The sequence below is a fragment of the Haemaphysalis longicornis genome, unplaced genomic scaffold (assembly GCF_048455015.1).
Source record: "Haemaphysalis longicornis isolate Haplotype H1 unplaced genomic scaffold, Haemaphysalis longicornis Haplotype H1 scaffold_6, whole genome shotgun sequence".
In the NCBI taxonomy this organism is placed as follows: Eukaryota; Metazoa; Arthropoda; class Arachnida; order Ixodida; family Ixodidae; genus Haemaphysalis; species Haemaphysalis longicornis.
In genome coordinates, this window is record NW_027526407.1 from 188,547,278 (window position 1) to 188,569,251 (window position 21,974).

General features: G+C 45.9%; 1 protein-coding gene across 1 annotated transcript; it reads left to right on the forward strand.

Moving 5' to 3' along the window:
- Positions 1–1,483: 1,483 nt before the first annotated feature.
- LOC144142120 (uncharacterized) lies at positions 1,484–18,824 on the forward strand. Its single transcript, XM_077673524.1, has 4 exons — positions 1,484–1,937; positions 4,665–4,733; positions 13,217–13,306; positions 17,798–18,824. The coding sequence occupies exons 1-4, from the start codon at positions 1,596–1,598 to the stop codon at positions 17,849–17,851; spliced, it is 555 nt and encodes a 184-aa protein (XP_077529650.1). The 5' UTR covers positions 1,484–1,595; the 3' UTR covers positions 17,852–18,824.
- The last annotated feature ends 3,150 nt before the right edge of the window (positions 18,825–21,974 follow it).

Below are 21,974 nucleotides of genomic sequence, written 5' to 3' on the forward strand. Positions count from 1 at the left end.
TTTTTATATTACGCAGTGCAAGATAGTGTAAGCACAGGACACGGGCGGCGATGTTTTATGCTTCAGCTCACCTATTCACAGACGCGAAATTATACAAGGCAGATAAAATAAGCAAGGAATATGCGGAATCGACTTGCAGGATCAGTGTAAGTGCGCATGTACTGTATGGCCACGTCTCGCCATTACAAATATTGTCGCACGTGCTGTTCCAATTCATCGCATTTTTTTATGCAAGAGGTGCAAGTGTTTGCAATCCCATTGTAGTCCAATGCCAATGAGGTAGTAAATGGAGGCTACGACCCCATTTGCAACCCCAAGAACAAGAAACTCTGCGATTTTGTTATTACTGAACTTTAGGTAATAATGCTACCGAACCATAAATTGGCAAATTTTTGGTGAGGCTCTTATTTCATTTACATATTGTACAAGATCGTCCGAAAAATGTTTCTCACATTTGCGCGCCCGCTTCTGCTCACTTGTTTTCGTTACAAATTTATTGCCAGAAAGCCCGTAACATCGAGTTTCCAAATCAAGGCTCAATCGCTTGATTCCTTCTGTGATGTAGTACGTATCACAATTCTGACGGCCAGAATCACAGAACTAATGTCTTTCAAATTTGAGGTACCTTTCGTGTTATCTTCGCATCCGTAATGCTTGCTTTGTTCTTATCTTGCCCCGGCGAAGCAACTTTAACTGCAGGAAGCAATACTCACTACTTTCGACTCATTCAAAAAAGTTTGGACCATATTCGCGCAGTTTCCCTATTTATATTTTTGTTGCAGTGCCCTCACCAGAGAAAAAAGAACGAATGCGCGCGTTCCATGTAATTTAAAGTTGTGAATCCGATAAAACAGCCGGCATGGGCAGGTCGTCAAGATGCTGTCTTTGATAAGCCACAAAAACACGCCTGCGCAGTGGTGCGCTGGACAAAACTCGCATGACTACCCTCTAGCTGGCCACACTACCATTACTCACACTGGCGGCAAGCGGAACTCGCCATTCAAATCATGGATCGATTCGTCCGACCCTATTTCCGAATATTCAGGGCTTGCGGCTGCTTCGCCAGCTTCTCCTCTCGTAAAAATTGCACGATTTTCGAACGTACAGTCAGCATAGTCTGGGGCAGTCTACGGGTTCTCGTTTGCACGCTTCTGCTTATAGGGCCGACTATTGTCGCCCATTTCTTGCTTGGTAACGTAAGGACAAACGTTCGTCGTTTCGAACTAGCGGCATGCTACGAAATGGTGGGGTGGTCTCTCCTCCTCCAATCGTGCGTCGCCATCTTTTCTACGTTCTTCTTCGGAAGGACCCTCGTAGCTTTTCTGGAGAACGGAAAGGCGCACGAAGCAAAGTTAGCCTTGACTGGTTACCAATATCCCACAAAGAAGCGGCCATCTCTGCTAAGCCTCGTCAGATTGGCAACGTCTCTCACGTTTGCTGCTCTGAGCATCTCCAACTGTGTCCTGGAACTCTTGCAGTTTCCGCGAAGCGGTTCAGGCTTTGCAGTAGTATGCGCGCTGCGCTGCGCAGAAACGGCGTCTACGCTGGCAGCAAGCTTCTTTATCTTCCAACACGAGCAGATACTAAGTGGCGCAATGGCGGTCTTGAAGAGCTACGCAGACGCGCAGTTCGAGGTTGCCAACGGAATCGCCTCTCGGTCGCCCCATGGGCCGCCTCGCTGGCAGTCCTGCGAGAATGTGCGTCGCAACTTGATTGAGGTCCGACGATTGAAGAAGCTGCTGAACACGTCGTTCGAGTGGTCAGTGGTTGTGCAGTGTGCCAGGACCTTGTTTCTTGTGTGCAGCTGCACGCAGCATTTGGTGCAGATGGGCGGTTCCCCGAATGCTCTGGGATGGGCGACCACAGTCATTTGCTTTCCTTACATCTGCATTGGAGTCATCAACGCAGCCACTCTGAGCCACGGGCTCGTGAAAACGGTAAGGTCAAAGAGAAATGTGGAAGTCTCGTGTGGGTTTTAACGCGAAAGCACTTAGCCTCATTCATTTATTCATTTCACTGGCTAGGAAATACTACGGAGCAGCACATCGTTTGTTTCGCCCGTTGATCTAACGCCCCTTTTAATCCTGGACTGCGCAGGAGCGGCTCATAACTGGTCTGGGCAGCTAAATAAAAGAACTAATTTTTACGCAAGGGTCTGGCGAAACCAGTATGACGCCATTTGCACCCATACCCGCAAAACTAGATTCATTCTACTAAAATAACGAAGTAAGTATCGCCGCTGGCGGTATTTGTCAGCCGACTAAACGACGAAGATCGACCTTTGAAAAAAAAGGCCGCTGCGGACAAACGAGAAATTCGCGCAGTAATTAGTTTTAGTCCCTGTAAGCTGCGCAATAAAAAAAATCGAATCGACACACAGAATCAGAATAATTTTCATTACGTTCACAAGTTAGGTTCCGTTGGTAGGGTATACAGAAGGAGGTGCAAAAGTCAAATAATGAATCGAGACAAGCTAACAATCACCAGCATAGATTAAGGTTACATAAAGCAGCACAGCAGCAATGGGATAAAGAATATACATATAGATATATATGTATATACATATATATATATATATATATATATATATTTATATATATATATATATTGTCACGCGCACAAGACGTTTAAAGAGGATGACGACGAACTGTCGACGACGAGGACGGGGAAGGGAGTGTCTCGGGCAGTTGTGCGCTAAAGCACGTTGAGCGAGCTGGGTGACCTAGAACTCCAGTCTAGCGCGTGGTGTGCGGGAACAAGGGACTGCTTCCCTGAGTTGCTAGGAGGCACAAGTTCGCCTATTAAATGCAGAGCATTTCAGTAACTTACGATGTCACCCGCGTTGACGTCCGTAGTCCGCACCGTCGTTGTCCCTACTATATAAAAAAAATGCTATCTGGCGCCAGGTTTCGATCCCTCGACCCTGGGGGCGGAACGCAATGTACATGGTGCTCTACCCACTGCGCCACAAAGCCGACACAGAATGGGACGCTACTAACGCGCCTTATATCCTTGACTCATTCAAATTACTGCTGACGAGCGCTCTCTCGTCAGCAGTTGCCACAAGTGCAACAACATTAACGTAACGCAAACTACTTAACGTCGTGCGCCCTCGGAAATGCTCTGCATTTGATCGTGCCCCTCGCGAGGGGGATGTTTCACTGCGTCTTCCTACTGGCCAGTACACTCGTCGCCATCTGTCGGATGTTGTGCGAACCCTTTGCGGCTGCGCGCCATAAACGTCAGTAAACTTTTATTTTTATTTTTAATGCCCTGCTCGTGTGTCTCTGTCTCTACTAACCTTATATATATATATATATATATATATATATATATATATATATATATATATATATATATATATAGCGTGAGCGTGCGTCCGTGTGTGTGTGTGTGTATTCGTTGCGTATGGCGCAGCCTTGCAATGAATTTGGTGCTTTTTTGTGACTGCCCGTCCTTCAAGCCTTCAAGCGTGCTGTTTAAGAATAGAGGCATTCGAACTTTGTCGGGCGCCCCGAGTTCACAAATTTCAAGCTCCTGTATTGACTAACAGCAAGCTTAAGGGGTAGTAAATCACTGGAAAAAGCGTGAAGGAGAGATGCAAAATGGAGGGATCATTAAAACCCTTCCGCACCAAGTTGTGGAAGGACTGCCTCTGATGGACAGCTCTCGAAGCAAGCCAATGAACACATTGCACTGCTTGCACTTTCTCCTCCCAACACCGGGTCAGCCATCGTCGTACCTTATTAATAAGAATAAACAGAAACCAAGCAGCGAAAACAACAAGAAGGATATGAACAGACACAGTGCATGTATTTAATTTTTAATTAATTATTTCGTAATTATTTATTAATTCTTTATTTGTGAATTAATTAAGAAAAAAGTCAAGCGAATTGTGTTCAAGCGCATTTACAGAGTTTGGAAAGAGCATATACATAGCTTAAAAGTTAAGTTGGTCACAGCACTTGTTCCGAGCAAGTACTACGCAAGAACACCAACAGAGCTTTGATAGCTCGTACAGCCTGGCGTAGGTCCGACCAAGGGCCCAAAACTGCCCTTAGTTCAAGGCCTGCGTAGTGCGGCATACACAAAGATGTTAGGAGAGTCTGCCTTGGCACTGTGATGTTTGGACAGGTACAGATGACATGATTGATGCCTTCTGTTACATGGCATGTTGGACAGAGTGGTGAAGTGTCCTGCTGAATTTTGCGGAGTAAATGCCGTGTATACGCCACGTTGAGACGTAGGCGCTGCAATACCACTTCCTCACGCTTGCTGAGCCCAGGAGGCATCTTGAAGCTGCATTTATGGTCAATGATATGCAGAGGCGTGTAATTTTCAAGGCAGATTCAGACAGGCAGCTAGGTCGTTCTGTTAATGCGTACTCTAGTGCACCAGAGCGCCTTCTTCTTCCTCGACGGCTAGCTAGGCTGCCCACACAACCAAGGCACATATCCACTTTGGGGAGATTGCGTCCTTTGCAGGTCGAGTCTCTGAACAGCAAACGGTTATCGCATTTCTCTCATAACCGCCATGCAGCAAAATTTGGGTGCCGTGCCATCCTTCACCAATGATTTTTGTACCATAGACACCGGTTGTACGACCAACATAGTTAGCTAATGCTTTCACGTTAAAACACCTCAACGCTTTTTTTTTACTTGCAGTTCGATTCGGTGAAAGCAGTCCTGAGATCAGCGGCCTTGACTGAAACGTCGCCGTCTTTGGCACCACAGGTATGGCTTTAACACCATTGCGACGGAAAACGTTACCATAAAACCTCATAAACCTAAAATCATAAACCCATAAATCTTATTTTGTGAGAAGGCTTCTCAGCGGCACGTTAATGCATGCTTTCCAGTGATGCGCCCGCCATTGCAAGCACACTAGCGGGAGAAAAATCTCCTTGAGACAAGGAAGCCCGAAGTTTCGTCGAAGTTCATACACGTCAGCTCACTTCATACTAAACCGTAAAAACACTGCGGCGCTTACATCTAGAGAGACTGCTTGTGGGATAATTGGTACATCCAAATTATGTATGCTTTTTTGTATGCATGCATTAACTCAGCGAGACACCCGTGTCCTCGCGCACTCGAGCGACTGCGAAGCTTGTCACGCCAAGTCGTTCGGGCTGCCGCTCGAGGAGCCGTGCTTGATCCAGCGATGCCGCTGGAGATGCTTCTATAAAGCGATAAACGAAGTAACTGAATTAAAAAGTGTGGCAAAAATCGATACAAACCCGAAATAGTATAAGCTTGGAAGACGCACTTATCAAGAACCCAGACTAAAATCACAACAGGATTACCGCGAAAACCTAACAAGAATTCCTGTCGTACGACAAAAAAACTTTGTTGTGTCAACAGAAGTCTTGTTGTTACGACAAAGCCATCTGTTGTTGAGGCACACGTTTCTGTCGTAACGACAAAGCGAATTCCTTCAACAACAAATACTCGTGCAGTCGCAACAAAACTGCCATTTACGCTACTCTTCCCAACTGGCAATAACATTCAAAACATGTGCAACTACTGATTGAACATCATAATCACGACAAGGCAGGAATTAATTTGGCCCGACGGAACATCAAAATCAGGAGAGGAATACGACACACGACAGAACATCACAATTACAACGCCACAAGAATACGACAAGACGACATTGCGACACGCGAAAATACGACAAGGTACAGAATTTTTTCTTGATGTCATTTTCGACCAGGAAAGCAAGCAGAAGAAATATTTTTGTTTTCTTGCGAGTGACACCACCGATGACGGGCAGTTACGCTATTGTGAAGCTACACCACAAAGCTGACTAAACCGGGTGAATCAAAAATGGGCAGATTGTGCAATGATGTCATCTGCAGCGCACAAGGAATTTAGCAGGTCAAATGTGACGCGCCCCTCCGGTTATACTCCGATGTTCGCCACCACAAGACTGTCCTATATGAGAAGACGAACGCAAGAAGGTAAACGTTGCCTTTCAGGTACTACACCACTCGTGCCCACGTTGCACCAGTATAACGGGTCTGCGATTTTAAGTGCAGAGCACTTTACGGGCTGGCCTTATCGTCTTAGCTCGCTAACGGTCGATGCGACTGCCGCAATCAGGCGGCGCAGCGAGATAACGGACCCAAGTAGAGCCTCCTGTACCGGGGTGAGGGAGTCAAGCTGAGGCTTCGAAAACCACGTGGTTTAAATTTTCCTACCCATTCGAACCTCGTTAACTGCTGGCGCTTATCATACATCTTCCCGTTATTTAGCGCAAACAAAACTGCAGGTACACTTGGGGCAAAATGCGTGTATATAACCGACCGCCCCCGCATTCCTCAAGTTAGGAATGCTCTTGGGTTGGCTTTTCCGATAGTAAGCGAAAAAACGGCCACGCAAGAAAGAAATGGCGCGTTCGAAATGACGCATAAAGGCTTCAGCCGCGCAAGAAAAGAATGGCGCGTTCTAAATGACGCAGAAAGGCTTCAGCCGCGCAAGAAAAGAATGGCGCGTTCTAAATGACGCAGAAAGGCTTTAGCCGCGCAAGAAAAAAAAATGGCGCGTTCGAAATTACGCAAAAGAGCTCCAACATACGTAATTAAAGCAAGCGCAAAAAATTCCCCACATTTCCCCGAGGGGAAGAATGTGAAAGTGCGAATGCACGAGTTGAATTTGCGCGGTTCGGTAATGTTCGCAAAAGAGAGATCACACACACACACACAACTACAAAGAAAGAAAGATGCATTTATTCACAGACACCTATTTGTGTTGTCCTTGTACTTGATTGCTAGAGCGGATCTCAGCTTTGAAATTTCGTGTCAGTACTCCTTTAGGCGGGTGCATTAGCCCTTCTCAGGCCCGATTCCTGGCCAATCCCCCACGTGGGTATGTGCCATGTCAGCGGCCAGGCAGCGCGCGCCCATCTCCCCCCGTTGCCAAGGAAGACGAGGAGATTCCTGGCCAATCGCCCACGTGGGTATGCTATGCGGACATCGCCGGTGGACGCAGGTTCAGGGTCGCTTAAGAAGTGCATTCGCACTTAAAATGAACAGAACTCCCGCTGGCGCAGTTTCAGGCAGGGAGAGCGAGAGCACTGCGAAGGCGGGATATTTGAACTGCAGCAGTGAGCGGACAACGGCGCTGCAGCCCCTTATGGAGAATCACTGCTCTGCACTTCCGACAGCTTTCACATTGAATGAAACGGCTTTAATTTTTTGGCTATTGGCCACCCAGGTCGGCGACGTGATTTTGTGGTGAATGATCGGCCTTTAAATAAAGACGCTGTCGACAACAAGAACAACTCAACTGTAAAAACGTATAAGCTTATTGAGGGCTAAAAGGCAATCAAAAAATGCCCGCTCGAAGGTTGTTCACAAAATGAAAAGCGTTGGTTTGATTAATCGCCTCGAATAATCATTCAGTATCATGAACATGCATTGGCAGATAAATATATCTCTGGAAAACAAGCCCTTTGGAAAACAAGACTTTGGAAAACAAGCCCAGTACAGAATTAGGTTATAATAAACAGAACTGGAAACTCTGACAGGCACGTACACAAGATTTTTTTTCGTGGAAGGGGAAAATGTAGGTAATTTCTGTGCACATATAAGGCGGGGGGCACTGTTACTAACAATTGTGAATATGTATGTGTTGTTTTGTGGCGCAAGGGCAGCAAAGGCCGAAGAGCGTCATGTGGATTCTCTTCGGTCAAACATAATGAATAAAGGTGTCGTGGGTAAAAATAGCCTGATGCATGTAATGCGTATAAAAGTGATTAATGGGTTTACAAGGTACATGGTGAAAGTGAGCGTGGTCTTAGCAGGCCATACAAAAGATACCGAAAACTTCAAACCGATTGTGAGTGACGTGGATTTGATAGAGATAAAAATGATTCATCTCTTTATAAAGCTCGTATTTAAAAAGCGAACAGGTCATTAATAAGGCCCAACTTTCACCATTAAGGCAAACAATTATGCCAAGAGAAATGGAATAAAATGCGCCTAACAGATGCGCCTGTTACAAACGCCCACCCTGAAGTGGCAAACAAGGAACGGGATCAAATGGATTCGCCCAGGAAAGAAACGAAGGGACGACGAAGCCGAGAACAACTAAACCACAAGTGAAAATGTAAAATAAAATTTTTTGTTACTGGTTTGTTGCCCTTGCTTTGGAAGAGTTGTGGAGAAAGAACAACTTGCGGAGGGATCAAAGTTCTTTTGTATTCCCCGTCTACTGCTCTGCCAACGTGTATCGTTATTTTGGAAGTTGTTTAAGGAGAAGTAGCCACTGATGCCGTAAAACTACAGAGAGCGCAAAATGCCGCGGTCCTAGACGTATACTTCGCCCACCGCAGGAGATTAGAAAAACATCCACATAAATACAGCGCAGAAATGCCTGCGTCGGGCGATTTGACGGGTAACCGTATAAACGTAATTCAAAACACTTAGAACAACTATTTACTTGTGACGGCGTTTTCTCGGCTTCCTTTTTAAATAAAGAGATATTTGTTTTTGGAGATACGTACAGCGGTACAAGCTCGTTGCGTGCACACGGAGCAAATAAATCTACATAAATAAACAAGCCGAGGCTGCATGTTTATCGAACTCGGTCATAGGTGAAATGTAGCATGAGACCAGTATCGATACAAGAAATACTATCAAGTCCAGGTTTTATGTGGCGGCTCTTCAGGAATGATCCGTACAAAGAGAGGTCGTGATGGGCGAAGAGGGAAAGGGGCAGAGGTGGGCACGTTCCTGCGCCCTAATAAATGTCCTTCAAACATTCAAGTCACACCAATAATGACTGCTGAAATTTCGCGGTCAAAACAAAAGCTAAACTGAAATGTCCTGTAATGGCTCTCGCCAGAAGTTGCTACGGCCCTTCACTGTGCTAGTTGATTCGCCATTTCTGTCTGCTGCCGTCTGTACAGTCATGTCCCCAGACTGCCTTGGTGGCTATCAAGGGCGTAGCCAGGGGTGTTTCGGTGTCACAACACCCCCGAAATTTTCAAAGAGCTGCGTCCCCCCTTCTTCACGCCTTCTTACGTCCATGATATTTAGAGGAAGACGTGAAGCCAAGCGGTACAAGAGGCATCCACACAGTGTATTTACAATCCTGAGAGCACCGCGCAGGCAAGGCGAACGATCCTCTTCTACTTCGTCGTCTAGCTCGTTACCCGAGTCCGAACGCGCTACCGTCATCTTCTTTTGGCTAGTACCTCACACATGTCCCAATGTGATACATGCATAGAGAGAGAGAGAGAATAACTTTAATGAAAACCAGCGATGTTAGCCGAGCCGTCGGGCTGGCTTGCTACGCTAGATGAGAGAAGAAAAACAAAACAAAAAGAGAGAAAAAAAAATGAGAAAACGAAATGATGTCATTTGATGCGGCCAAAATTTTCAATCACAAAACTCTGTCCAGTTCTGTGCTCCGAATAAACTCCAAAAGAGCTTTGATTGCCCGCGCAGCCTGACTGGGACCCGGCCATGGACCCAAAACAGCCCTCAGCTGAAGTCCTGCACCAAGCTGCCTGCACAAAGATAATATGAGTTTCTGTCTGTGCACGGTGTACTTTGGACACACGCATATAACATGATGGATGTCTTCTCGTGAGTCACATTTGGAGCAAAGAGGTGAAGATGCCTGCTGGATTTTGTACAGGTAATGTCCCGTGTAGGCCACATTTAAGCGCAGCCTATGCAGAATGGCTTCCTCGTGCTTGCTAAGTCCAGGTGGCATTCTGATAGGCTATGCACAAACTCTTCCTCTGCGTAGCATAACCCCCGCGGCTGAAAGCGCCGTCTCGGTGCTAATTATAGCGACGCAGGTCGTGGACCGTGGTACGGTTTCAGGCGGGCAACGTGAACAACGTCCGTTGTTGAGCGGTGGGAAGTTGGCGATGGCACGGCCGGTGACATTTCGTACGTGACAATATATTCATATGAAATAACGAACGTAAAAATGACAAAGATGAACAAGAAAAATGTCCGAGAAATTTTGGGGGGACAGGCTATTGTATATTTGCTACCGGTGGTGTATAACAACACGGAAAAATATTTCTGGCTACGTGGCTAGAACCCGGTGCATCATGTTGGAGGTCTGCTGGCAGGGTGCGCTGTTTATCCTGATGTACAACATTATCTCCCGCCTTGTTATCTTCGGTAATCGTGGAGGGTCTCCTTCTGAACTGTGTTCTAGATTGTGAAAGCTCCACTTGGAGTGGTAGGATGTCTCGGAAGTGCTCTCCAGCACGCCGGCTACCTCATTTCCTGGTGTGCTACAGCGACCCCACTGAATGGCGAAGTGGATATTCTTGACGTTTCGTAGTTGTCTAAATTTGCACGCATCATCTAACGAAGCATTGAATTTTTTAAGCATCAAAGACCACGTTTGCGTCTTTGAAGCGCCTCGACACTAACTTTTTCTTCGAACACTAATCAAAAGCATCCCCATTGCGTTCTGCTTGGTCATTTTTACCAGGTGTTTCAAGAAGCCAAGTGCCAAACGAAAACTTAAAAGTCAACAACCTAGTTGTCCTTTCGTTACTTTGGCCTACAGCTTAACCTCAGAAGCTTTAGAGCGCCTGTGGGAATAGTTCCGAAACAACCATTCTTGATTGATTGATTGATTGATTTATTGATTGATTGATTGATTGATTGATTGATTGATTGATTGATTGATTGATTGATTGATTGATTGATTGATTGATTGATTGATTGATTGATTGATTGATTGATTGATTGATTGATTAACGCGCCGACGCAACACAGGCGATGAGGCACGCCGTAGTGGAGGGCTCTGCATTTTGACCACGTGGGGATATTTGACGCGCACCGAAATCTCGTACACACGGGCGTTTTCGCTTTTCGCCTCCATCAGAAATCGGGTGCCGCGGCCGAAAATCGAACCCGCGACCTCGTTCTCAGCAGCTCAACGCCTTAGCCACTGAGCCACCGCGGCGGATAAACACTAATTCTTACATAACTACCAGAGAGGAGGGTACAGCGTACGCACATAGGTAGAGTCGTTTCAACTATCAAATACCCTAAATACATATTCGAGCACGCACACTCTATACATCATTTTCCATAAGCAGCCGGGAAAGGAGGAAAATACTCTCAAACCAGTTCTCTCGGCGGCCGACCAGTGTTGCCTGTGCGCGCTGGGCTGTTAACATAGCTCGGCGCGGTGTGCTCCGCTGCGTAGTTCAGGAGTATTTCGCACCGTGCGCTTAGTTTTTGCGGAACTTTCAACTGTTTTAGCCAATGCTGCGATGCCGTTCAAGCCGCAAACGTCGCTTGGTCAGCCCTGCGCGGTGGTGGGTTATTGAACAACCAGAGAAAGCGAGAAACAGTCGCTGACAGCACGCATGTGCCCAACATGTACACTGCCTGGAGAAAATGCAGTGCGGTTGCGGCGTGTTTTTGCTGCATCGCTTCCCAACGCACACAGAGTTGAGATATCCGTGGATGCCGTTGATAAATCGCAACGACTTTGTACCAACGACCAACTCCTTTGTTGGGTGCCCTTGGACGGCAAGCAGACGGTGCAAAATCCATTTATCACACGCAAAGCTGCGACAGGGAACGGAACCCCCTGAAATGTTAGAAGCAACCTTATCCTTTACAATACAGCATTGATTGGTTGGTTGATTGATTCATTCATTCATTATGGTGTTTAACGCCCCGACGCTTCATGGGTGATGATTCGCGCCGTAGTGGAGGGCTCCGGGTTAATTTTGACCACCTGGGGATCTTCCACGAGCACCGATACAATACAACATTACAATAACTTCTGCTTTCTTGTAGTCAATTTAAAATACTATAAATTGTTTGGTCATTACAGCCGATTGGCATTAAACAATCTCCTTTTCATCTAATCTAACCTTTAAAATCACGGCGTTTTGTTTACTTTTTTTCAGGCCAACGCATTACACTGCTAAACGATATGAAAGAATAACTTTCTCCATCGCACACTGCTGGTCGATAGCAGGATAAGCAGGCAGCCCAATTGTGGAAACGCAGCTCGAGATACGCCTGAACGCTGCCTTTGGAAAATAGCTCAACCTGTTCACAACGCGGTCAAAGGAAAAGCTTCTAATCCTTTTGCGTTGTCACGGAATCTAAAGTATTACAATTACAAAACAGTTACTGCTGGTCGCGTAAAGCATTTGTGGTGCAAGCAGTGGTTTCACAAAGGTGGGCTTCGAGCGACAGGACACATGCGCTGCGCAGAGTTAGGTCAATCATGATCAGAATCATGATCAATTAACTCGCCCGAACGTCGACCCTTCTGCTCAACCTTCGAATGGTAATTGGACTGGTTGTGCGCTCGCGTTATTTTTCCGCCCAGGTAATTTCGTTTCGTCAGTAATCGTCATAAGTCTAGTTAAGAAAGATGATTATATTCCATTGCAATGTCAACAGCGTAGCAATTGCCTCGTCGAAAGTCCATCGCAAGCAAGGATCACCGTGACCCACATATGCTGTGCGCGCTCCGCATTCGACGTCCGCGCTTCCGTAAACATGAATAATCGATGAACATAACAAGCACGGTGGCATTGAAAACACGTATTTACTCCCCGATATCGATTTTTATGTCAGTCGGTGCCATACCGGTACGTTTGCATCGCGGAACTGCGGAGCACCACCGGCACCCCCACCACACTGCTACTGCTGCTCGCAACACTCGGGGTCGGCATTTTCCGCTCTGGCAGCAAATTAGGACCTAAAATCCGTCCGCAGATGATGAAAACAAAACAGAACACACACACACAAGCACTGCAACCGCTAACTTAACGCCAAACCACTACGGTTCACACAGTATTGCACGGATACCGAGCAGACGCACGGAAAGAACGAAGCACTTAACAGCCCAGCGCGGAGGTTTCGGCGGTCGCTTCATAGACGGCGCTAGCGTCTGGTCAGAAAAAGCAAATGGCGGCGCCCACCTCTAGCAAGGAAAATGGTGTATACAAGGTTATAGCTGCACTCCTTGACCGTAAGGTCACTGTAGGATCATGCTAACTAAGACTACTCTAACGCTTCCAGAGAAAAAACGGGCAACTATAAATAACGCAACTATAAAAACCGCGGATAAGAGCACGTAGCTAATTTACAGAAACTTTGCATGAATGTAGATATAGTTAACGAAAAATGAATCTTCAGCTAATAACTGCAACATCAACAGTACCTGCCAGCGTGTTTCTCCTTTCTACGTTTTTTTTTTCGTAGCTCCGCTTCGCCCATGACAGCATCGACCCCGAGAGCATGTGCCTCTCTGGTGCCGGGCTCTTCGCAGTCAAACTTCAGCTCCTGGTCTCGGTGAGCACTCCTTTTCATCTCATGGCTACGCTGCCTTCACGAAACACCACGCTGCTCAAACGTTCCGGCAAATGAAAGCTTGTTTCTATCATCGTCACATCGTCACACCTAAGACCTTCGTGAAAAAATGAAAGAAGTACCCGCATTCTTCTGTTGAGCCATTAATAATAACTGCATGGATATCGCAAAGTGAAACAAGCCCCATGCAATTTTATAAAATTCGTGCACATATTACCTGCATACGCTCCAAGTCCCGGCAAAACATCTTCACCACAGCGTGCCTGAATGGCCAATCAAGGTGACCGAGTCTGCAAATTCGGATAATCATGAGGTCTACCTTAGCCTTTGACTTCAAAAAATGGATGCGCCCAGGGACAAAACGCAGGGTGCGCAAGTTTTTTGTATTGTGCAATGTCAACGCGCAGGTGCCCTTTTTCATTTAAATCGAATGGTGGGCCTGTTGATTCACCGAATCTGTACACGGCGTCACTTAGACTTGTCGTTCTGGAGCGCTGTGGTGAAGCCGCCTTGTGGACACTTGGAGTGTCCATGCATGCCCACATGGATACAGGGGAAGGAGGGAGGGGGGGGGGCAATCACCTGTTGATAAAACTGATAAACCTGCTTGGACCTAAAAGCAAGGAATCGTTTATGAGGGCAATAGATAAGGTGATAGAAACCAAACAAATACCAGAGGACTGGTTAGAAAGTAGGATGAATTTAATATATAAAGGCAGAGGAGACAAAGCCATTATTGATTCATACAGACCACTCACAGTAACGTCAGTGGTGTATAGATTCGTAATGCAGGCGATAAAATCAGAAATTCAAGCATTGGTGAAAGAAAATGAAATACTTGGGGAACTGCAGAATGGATTTGGACAAGACAGGCGACTGGATGACAATTTGTTCGTGATAACGCAATGCATTGAAATTTCGAAAGCACAGAATAGACCACTATGGATTACGTTCTTGGACATTAAAGGGGCATATGACAACGTAAACAGAGAACGGCTGTGGAGAATGCTGAAACTCCAGGGATTAGATGACGGGTTAGTACAGTTCCTTATAGCAATCTATAAAGACAATAGAGTGCACCTTACATGGGAAGGACAGAAATTCGCCCAGCAGGCCAAAATCCATCGGGGACTGAAACAGGGATGCCCTTTGAGCCCAATACTGTTCATGCTTTACATAGCAGGGTTAGAAAAGAAACTGGAAGAAAGTCAAGTAGGGTTTAGCCTAACCCATATGCTACAAGGCGAAGTGGTACAACAGCATAATGTTATACGCAGACGACATTGTTCTTTTACCTGATAACCAAACCGATATGCAGCGGCTGATAAATATTAGCGTCCAGGAAGCCACCGACTTCGGGTTAAATTTCAGTGCAGAAAAGTCACGAATAATGGTTTTCAATGACGCTACCACTGACGTTGTGTCTATCCAGCAAGGCGAATTACCTAGAGTGAAGGAACATAAATATATGGGAGTGTGGATAAACGAAGGGGATAACTACTTAAGAACCCACGAGGAGCAACTTAAGGTTACAGGAAAGCGAAATGCAGCTATAATGAAGCTTAGAGCTCTGTGGGGGTATAACAAATATGAAGTAGTAAGAGGAATGTGGAAAGGAGTAATGGTTCCGGGTCTCGCGTTTGCGAATGCTGTACTCTGCTTAAAATCAGACGTTCTATCAGGCCTTGAAGTAAACCAGAGAACGGTAAGACGTTTGGCCTTAGGCGCGCATGGAAAAACAACTAACGAAGCAGTTCAGGGAGATATGGGCTAGGCGTCGTTTGTAGTTAGGGAAGCTCAGAGTAAAATATGCTTTCAGATGAGGTTGAGGGCAATGGATCAATGAAGGTGGGCAGCTAAGTTTTTTAGGTACCTATACTTGAAAAGCGTGGACACGCAGTGGTTAAGAAAGACTAGAAAGCTAACGATGAAATACGGAAAGAACAGTGGAGAATCCAAAACAGCCAAGGTAATCAAAAAAGAGGCAAGGCAGATTGAAACGAATAAATGGAGGGAAAAAATGGAAGCTAAAACGTCGTTAGAGATGTGCAGGGTTGAGAAATTGAACATCAGAAAGACGAAATTTTCCCAGGGCAAACTACGAACTAGTTTTGTGGGGAAGTATTCACAAAATGATGGGGTATGCGTGGTCTGCAGAAAAGAAACAGAAACTATGCGGAACATAGTGTTCAATGTGAGGGTATCCATCCAAATCTACATGAATGGAATATTGGGCTTCCAGAAGCCCTAGGATTTAAGGGTATCACAGACAAAGTTAACTTCAAGGCTGTCGAGGGGACGAAAAGAAGATTAGAATGCTGGTGGACGAAAAGCAGAGAGGGGAATATTGCCAAGGACAGTTACCACCTGTGACAGGGAAAAAAAAGTATTTTGTGCCTAATAAGCTTTAGTGCCTGCCCTAAGCAGCGCTAGTATTAAACCAAGAGTATAAGACATGGTTTGGTAAGATGACACGTCATCAGCCCGCTTCAAAGGGGAAACTAATAGCAATCATCATCATCATGTCCGCTTACTATAGACCAAGGAATTCCATAACCTTGGTACCCATTACGGAGTTTTGGTCACGTGCCTATCAAATACAATGTTCGCGGAGCAGTGTTTTCCTTTTCTTGCATTTCAAACCGTATTTTTGTTAAAGAAGTACTGACAAGAACTTCTCGTGTTAAGTTTTTTTTTTTTTTGCTGATATTGGTGCCTACCAGCTCACTAATCGTACAATGGCACATTAGACGGTCTTTGGCATCTCAAATATTTCTTTACAGCCTCGTTTATTTGTGTCAGTATCGGTTTCGAATAAACGAATACCGAGGCGGCCGCCATGACAGCAGGTCGCACGTGACGTCACTGTTCCCGTCGCACCACTTCCGCTCGCACGCTGCTCAGTCCAGCCGTGATCTCCACCGACTTCACGTGCCGGGCAGCATGACGTCAGTCCCGAAACTGTGACGTGTACACACTTCAGAACAGTGCGTTTCAACCGCAACCACCGCGTTGGCCACGCAACGGGAGCCCTCACGGCGGCAGATTGAGGCCGGGAGGTGTAGATGGCGTCATGCTGATGCCGATCGCGAAAGGGTATCCGTTCTGAGCTCTCTCGTGCTCGTAAAGCTTAAAATGAATTTAAAACATCTTTTACTGAACGGTTACTGCTTTAACTTGCTGGGGGATATCTGCATAAACAAAGGAAGAATTTCATGTAGTTATCCCAGCTTTGAAATTGTGTGTCAGTACTCCCTTAAGTTATTCCATGTGACTTTCCCAGGCAAACACATTGCATGGAGTTGCAGTACACGCCCGAGACTCCTGCTTGGCTTTTGTAAATGTTCACTTAATTCCAAAAGCGCGGGTTCGCTTCCCTGCGGCGGCAGCCACTTTAAAGGATCCATGAAGACAAAATACAAGTTTGTGTTATTCTAAATATTTCACGTTTTAAAGTGCTCCAAGCGCTTGTCTTGATGAAAACGATGCTTTATTGACTGAGAAATAAATTACCGGAAGTCAAAATTTTGATTTTCCCGCTAAATCGTGCGTTTTCGTGGTCTGCAATGAAATGACAGGACGCGACCGCTCTTCAGCCGATTGGGAAGGCTTGTTTACCGTTAGTGAACCTTGATGGCGCCCCCATACCGTGGCAAGTCGTTTTCTGTCTCTGGTTTGTTTTTCACCGTATTTTAACCTGGCTAGTTTTTGCAGAAAATAATCGTTTCGTGAAACATAGTGCTCACTCGACAAATATGGTCACGTAAAACACCGTTGCTTGCGTCAATCAGACAGTGTCGTCTGAAACCACCCCAAAGCCTTGCAGTCCTGTGCAGCTACGTCAAGCATAGTGCGCGCAGTACCAACAGCAGTTACGTGTGCTTTCGTAACTTCCGCTGTTTGTCCCACCATTCTCACTGCTTTAAAAAGAATGAGCCCTAAATGTAAGCGCAAATAGCTCGTTCGGCAAGCCTATAAGCTCTGCTTAATTTGCGTTTGCTTTTGCCGGCCTCCGCCAATCGCAGAGCTGGCTGGTATGACATCATAGGTTCTGTTGCGGGAAATGAGCTAGTGGGTCGCATGGCGGATCCCTTTTTCTTAATTATATACCTTAATTGAGCGAAGTTTACGTTAAAAGTGGTGTCAGTATGATTCTAATGAAGCAAGCTTTTCAATGAACCAAACTGGTGTTTTCTGTTCATGGTCCCTTTAAAGATGGCGAAAAAACCGGAGATGCCTGTGTGTCGAGAGATCGGAGCACATTGATAATCACCAGGTGGTCGAGATTAATCCGGAACCCTCCACTACTGCGCGCCTCATAGCCAAGTGCAGCTTTGGCACTGCAAACCCCAGATCAATCAGTGTTCACTTAATTGACCTATCTTCTCTTCCACCCGTTTCGCATTATTTTTAACTGTGCTTATTTCTAATCTCGTGTTATAGGCGTACGTCTTCCTCTTGTTCTCTTTTCAGATCGCCGGAGCAGCGATAACGTACACAGTGATTTTGGTACAGACAAGTGCATGAACCAATGAACACACCACAGCACATTCCAGGACTGAGAGCACACCAGCTGTACTGAAACCCAAACCACTTACTTGAGTAGGGCACGTGACGTTGTGCGATATGTCACATGGAAACTGATATCAAGCAGAAAAGTACCTCTTTTTTCATTCATTTATATTTATTTCCTTAAGGACCCGACTGCGGGGTATAACATAAGAGGTGGATCCACAGGAAAATAAAACATTTGAACACATTAGTTTTAGCACCCCAGGTGAGTTAGAACATTTGCTGTGGAGGTTGATGGGTAAGTGAGTGAAACAACGGAGCAGGGAAGGTCGATCCAATCTTTGGCTACACGGGGAACCCAATGTGGGCATAATCTGAGCACGCTGCTTATTCGCACTGGTATTCTTAACATCAGATAGACAAGGTTTCTTCTATAGTTCCGAAACACCACGTGAGTGAGATGAAAGGAAAAACAACTCTAGTTAGATTAAAACAGTTACCACCTGTAACAGGAAAAAAAAGTATTCTGTGCCTAATAAGCTGTTTGTGCCTGCCCTAAGCAGCGCTAGTATTAAACCAACAGTGTAAAACATAGGTATATTAGTCCTTTTTGGTAAGATGAGATGTTATCACCCCGCTAAAAATGGGAAACCAATAGCGATCATCAATCATCATCATCATCACATTAGGCCAGTAACATTAAATGAGGCTTAAGTTACTTTTAGATTGCATTTAAATTATTTTTGGTTAAGTTACGTTATTCTAGGTTAGTTTTGAGTTGGTAGGTTAGGTAACGTTAAAACAGCCTTTTCAGGTGCGTGATACAGCTGAATCACCTGCAAACAATCAAACAATCTCCCGAAAAGCAAGAACTCTAACGTTGAAAAGGAATGCAAAATACTGGTAAAAGGTTAAGATCCCCATAAATCAAATCACCGCTTGCCAGTATGTTGGCACACATTTGATTGTCTATTGCACATCATCAAGCAAAGTGATGATCGCCATGTGCGCGCAGTGACAGAAATAAAGCCTACCTTCCCACTCTCACCTTGTGCTTTCATCAGTAAGTTATAGATAAATTACAATTTGCGCTAACATGAATAGTTTCGTATCCCCCTTTCTATCTTTGCACTGCCATTTATGCAGTAATTGAGTCCTATTATTGTTAAAATAAAAGGAAAACATTTTTAAAGAAAGCAGAAAAGGTGAAGGGAAGCGTGAAAAATAAACAGCTAAAATAACCGTAGGATGCAACTGTGAATGCAGTGTGAGTGCTCAACTGAAAACGAATTTAGAACATGTAATTTAGCTGAGATCATTTGTACCTCCTTCCCGCACCATCAAAAAAAAAATTGGTGTTAAAAATTATTAGTGAAGTAATTGGTTGGCGCTATCCTATTTTATGTTCATTCAAAAGCGCGCTTTTGATTGGATTGATGACGGAAAATGATACAATTTGCGTTAAAAGTTTCTATACTCGGAAGCAAGTTAAGAACGGCAATAGCTCATGTACGGTATCACTCCGCCGGAGCGTCAGACTCGGATGTAAACGCGAGCGCGCGGCTTTTGAAAGGAGATTGTTTTGAATGTGTAACGCCTGCCGCTCTTGTTCGCATAGTTTGTTTGTCGTCGCTGCAAAAGTTTACAAGCAGGTTAAGTCCGAAAAATCCTGAAAACGGCTCGTACCATGCACAAATATCCCCGGTAACGCTCTTCTTCCGCCGCGCGGAGTAACAACCAGCTGCGGCGGTGCTGAGGCACAGCGGCACCTCCAGTCGCCGTTCGAAAGTTGAACCGGAGTATGCACACGAAGCCGTGTCGCATTAGGTACCTGTGCACACCGTAAACCAAGAAACACATTACCCATCCTATCCGGCTTCACCTTTTTAACCGTCAAAACTCCCCGGTTTACCCATTTTGCGGAGGACCTGGAAGGCTACGCCGTATGGTAGGCGGGTTTGACCAATCTCAACGGATTCCTCCCAACCGCCACCTTTCCACTACCGAGCTTTGAGAGGGAGCCCTGGCGAGCACCGGCCTGGACGACCAGCTTCCGCCGCTCCGAAGGGCTGTCGACGCCGCCCACGCCCAAACGCCGCTCAAAGCATCTTGTACTGAGTACGTCTCCTTAAAGCTTCAACGCAAGCCCGTCACTTGCTAATTCAATAAAAGTTTATTCTGTCGTTCAAGCAGTGTCCCTTACAACTACCCAGCGCCACCAGTCGGTAAAGGTAAACTACCAACTAGCCAATCTTCTAATTTCTCTGTACCCTGCCATACCCGGTCACGTACACAATACCCTAAAGCGTGGCCTAGATTTCATCGACTCCTTTCTCAGCGCTGTTGGTCTCTCGCCTGCTCCGGAAAACTCTCAATCCATCCTCGTACCATAATCAGCCTGTCTCCTCCCACTGCATAAAAAGGGCCTCTCCCATTAATCTCAAATTATCTCGGTCCTGCGCTACCTGCGACTAATTTATCCCCGCAAACTTCCTATCTCATATTCCCCTCTAACTTTCTGCCGCCTCCTACGACGGTTGCTCCTCTGGGGATCCACTCTGTTGCCCTTAGTGACAAACGGTTATCTTGCCTTCGTATTACATGCCCTGTCCACGCCCATTTCTTCTTAATTTCTACTAATATGTCCTTAACCCGCGTTTGTTCCCTGACCCACTCCCCTCTCTGCATGTCCCTTAGTGTTACTACACCTATCATCTTCCGCTCCATTGCTCGCTGAGTCGTCCTCAATTTACATTGAACCCTTTTAGTGAGCCTCCAAGTTTCTACCCCGTAGGTGAGTACCTGTAGGGGAGCAGCTGTCATAATCTTTCTTCTTCGGGGACACTGGTAGGCTGCCATTCATTATCTGAGAATGTCTGCCGAATGCACTCCACCCCATTCTTATCCATCTAATTATCTCTGCCTGATAGTTGGAATCCGGGGTCACTACTTGGCTTAAGTAGATATATTCGCTTACCACTTCCACTGCCTCGCCACCTATCTCAAACCGCTGTGCCCTCCCGAGGTCATTAAGCATCGCTATAGTTTTCTGCATATTAATTTTCAGGCCCACGGTTCTACTTCGTCCAGTGCGGAAAGCATGCTTTGGAATTCCTCCGCCAAATTATTTAGCAAGGCAACGTCATCAGCAAATATGAGGTTACTGAGGTATTCTCCATTAACATTCACGACCACCTGTTCCCAATCCAATGTTCTCAATACCTATTGTAAACATGCTGTGAATAACATTGCATAGATTCGGTCTACTCGTCTGACGCCCTTCCTTATAGGTATATTACTGCTCTCCTGATGGAGGACTATACTGGCTATGGACCCATTGTACATATTCTATAGTATTCTTACGTATTACTCGTCTACACCCTGATTCCGCAATGCTTGAATGACTGCTGAGGTTTCGACCGAGTAAAATGCTTTCTCATAATCTACACAGGCAAGTATCGGCGAATCGAATGCCGTGGCGTCTGTTCTGCGGGTATTTATCTTTCGGCACGGGTGTCTCTTGAGCAGTTGAATTACATAAAGAACACTGTAATTTAAACAAGAAAATTCCAGGCTATTGTAGTTAGGGCGAACCATTCCCCCTATCAAATGAGATAACATACCCCGGGGCAGCCGGGAGGCAATATCAAAACAAATAAACAAATCCAATGCATGGTTCGCGTCAGTATGTACGCGCATGCGGACATTCAGCTCCACATTCGTGGATAAAGCTATGCAGTTAGTTTTTAAAACCCGCATACTGGGCCTCATAGTAAACGCAAACATACGCAACCAAGGGGGATTTGGCAAACTACGAGATACCTGCCTACGACTTTTCGACATACTGAAACAGTGCGCACATTATGAGCGGGGTTATTCTACCAAGACACTCCTTCGCCTACACCGAGGACTCATTCAACGTACGATACTATACGTTCTATGCCCTACCTCTGCCCCACTAAGACCCTGGCTAATGAGCTCGAGGTTTTGAATAGGCGGGGCATAACCATAGCACTTGGCCTTCCAGCACAGACTTTCACCTTGGACCACTACACAGAGGCCCTGGCCGAACTCACCTCCGACAGGCATTTTGCGCAGCAGCATCGTCTAGCTGTGACACCAGCCGGGCGTTGCATCA

What these genes read in the sequence shown, in the direction of transcription:
- LOC144142120 (XM_077673524.1), top strand. Translation starts at nt 1,596, where the DNA reads ATGGCGGTCTTGAAGAGCTACGCAGACGCGCAGTTCGAGGTTGCCAAC. An exon ending in GCCACGGGCTCGTGAAAACG is followed by an intron (nt 1,938 to 4,664) that starts GTAAGGTCAAAG and finishes TTTTACTTGCAG; the next exon opens with TTCGATTCGGTGAAAGCAGT. An exon ending in AACTTCAGCTCCTGGTCTCG is followed by an intron (nt 13,307 to 17,797) that starts GTGAGCACTCCT and finishes TTCTCTTTTCAG; the next exon opens with ATCGCCGGAGCAGCGATAAC.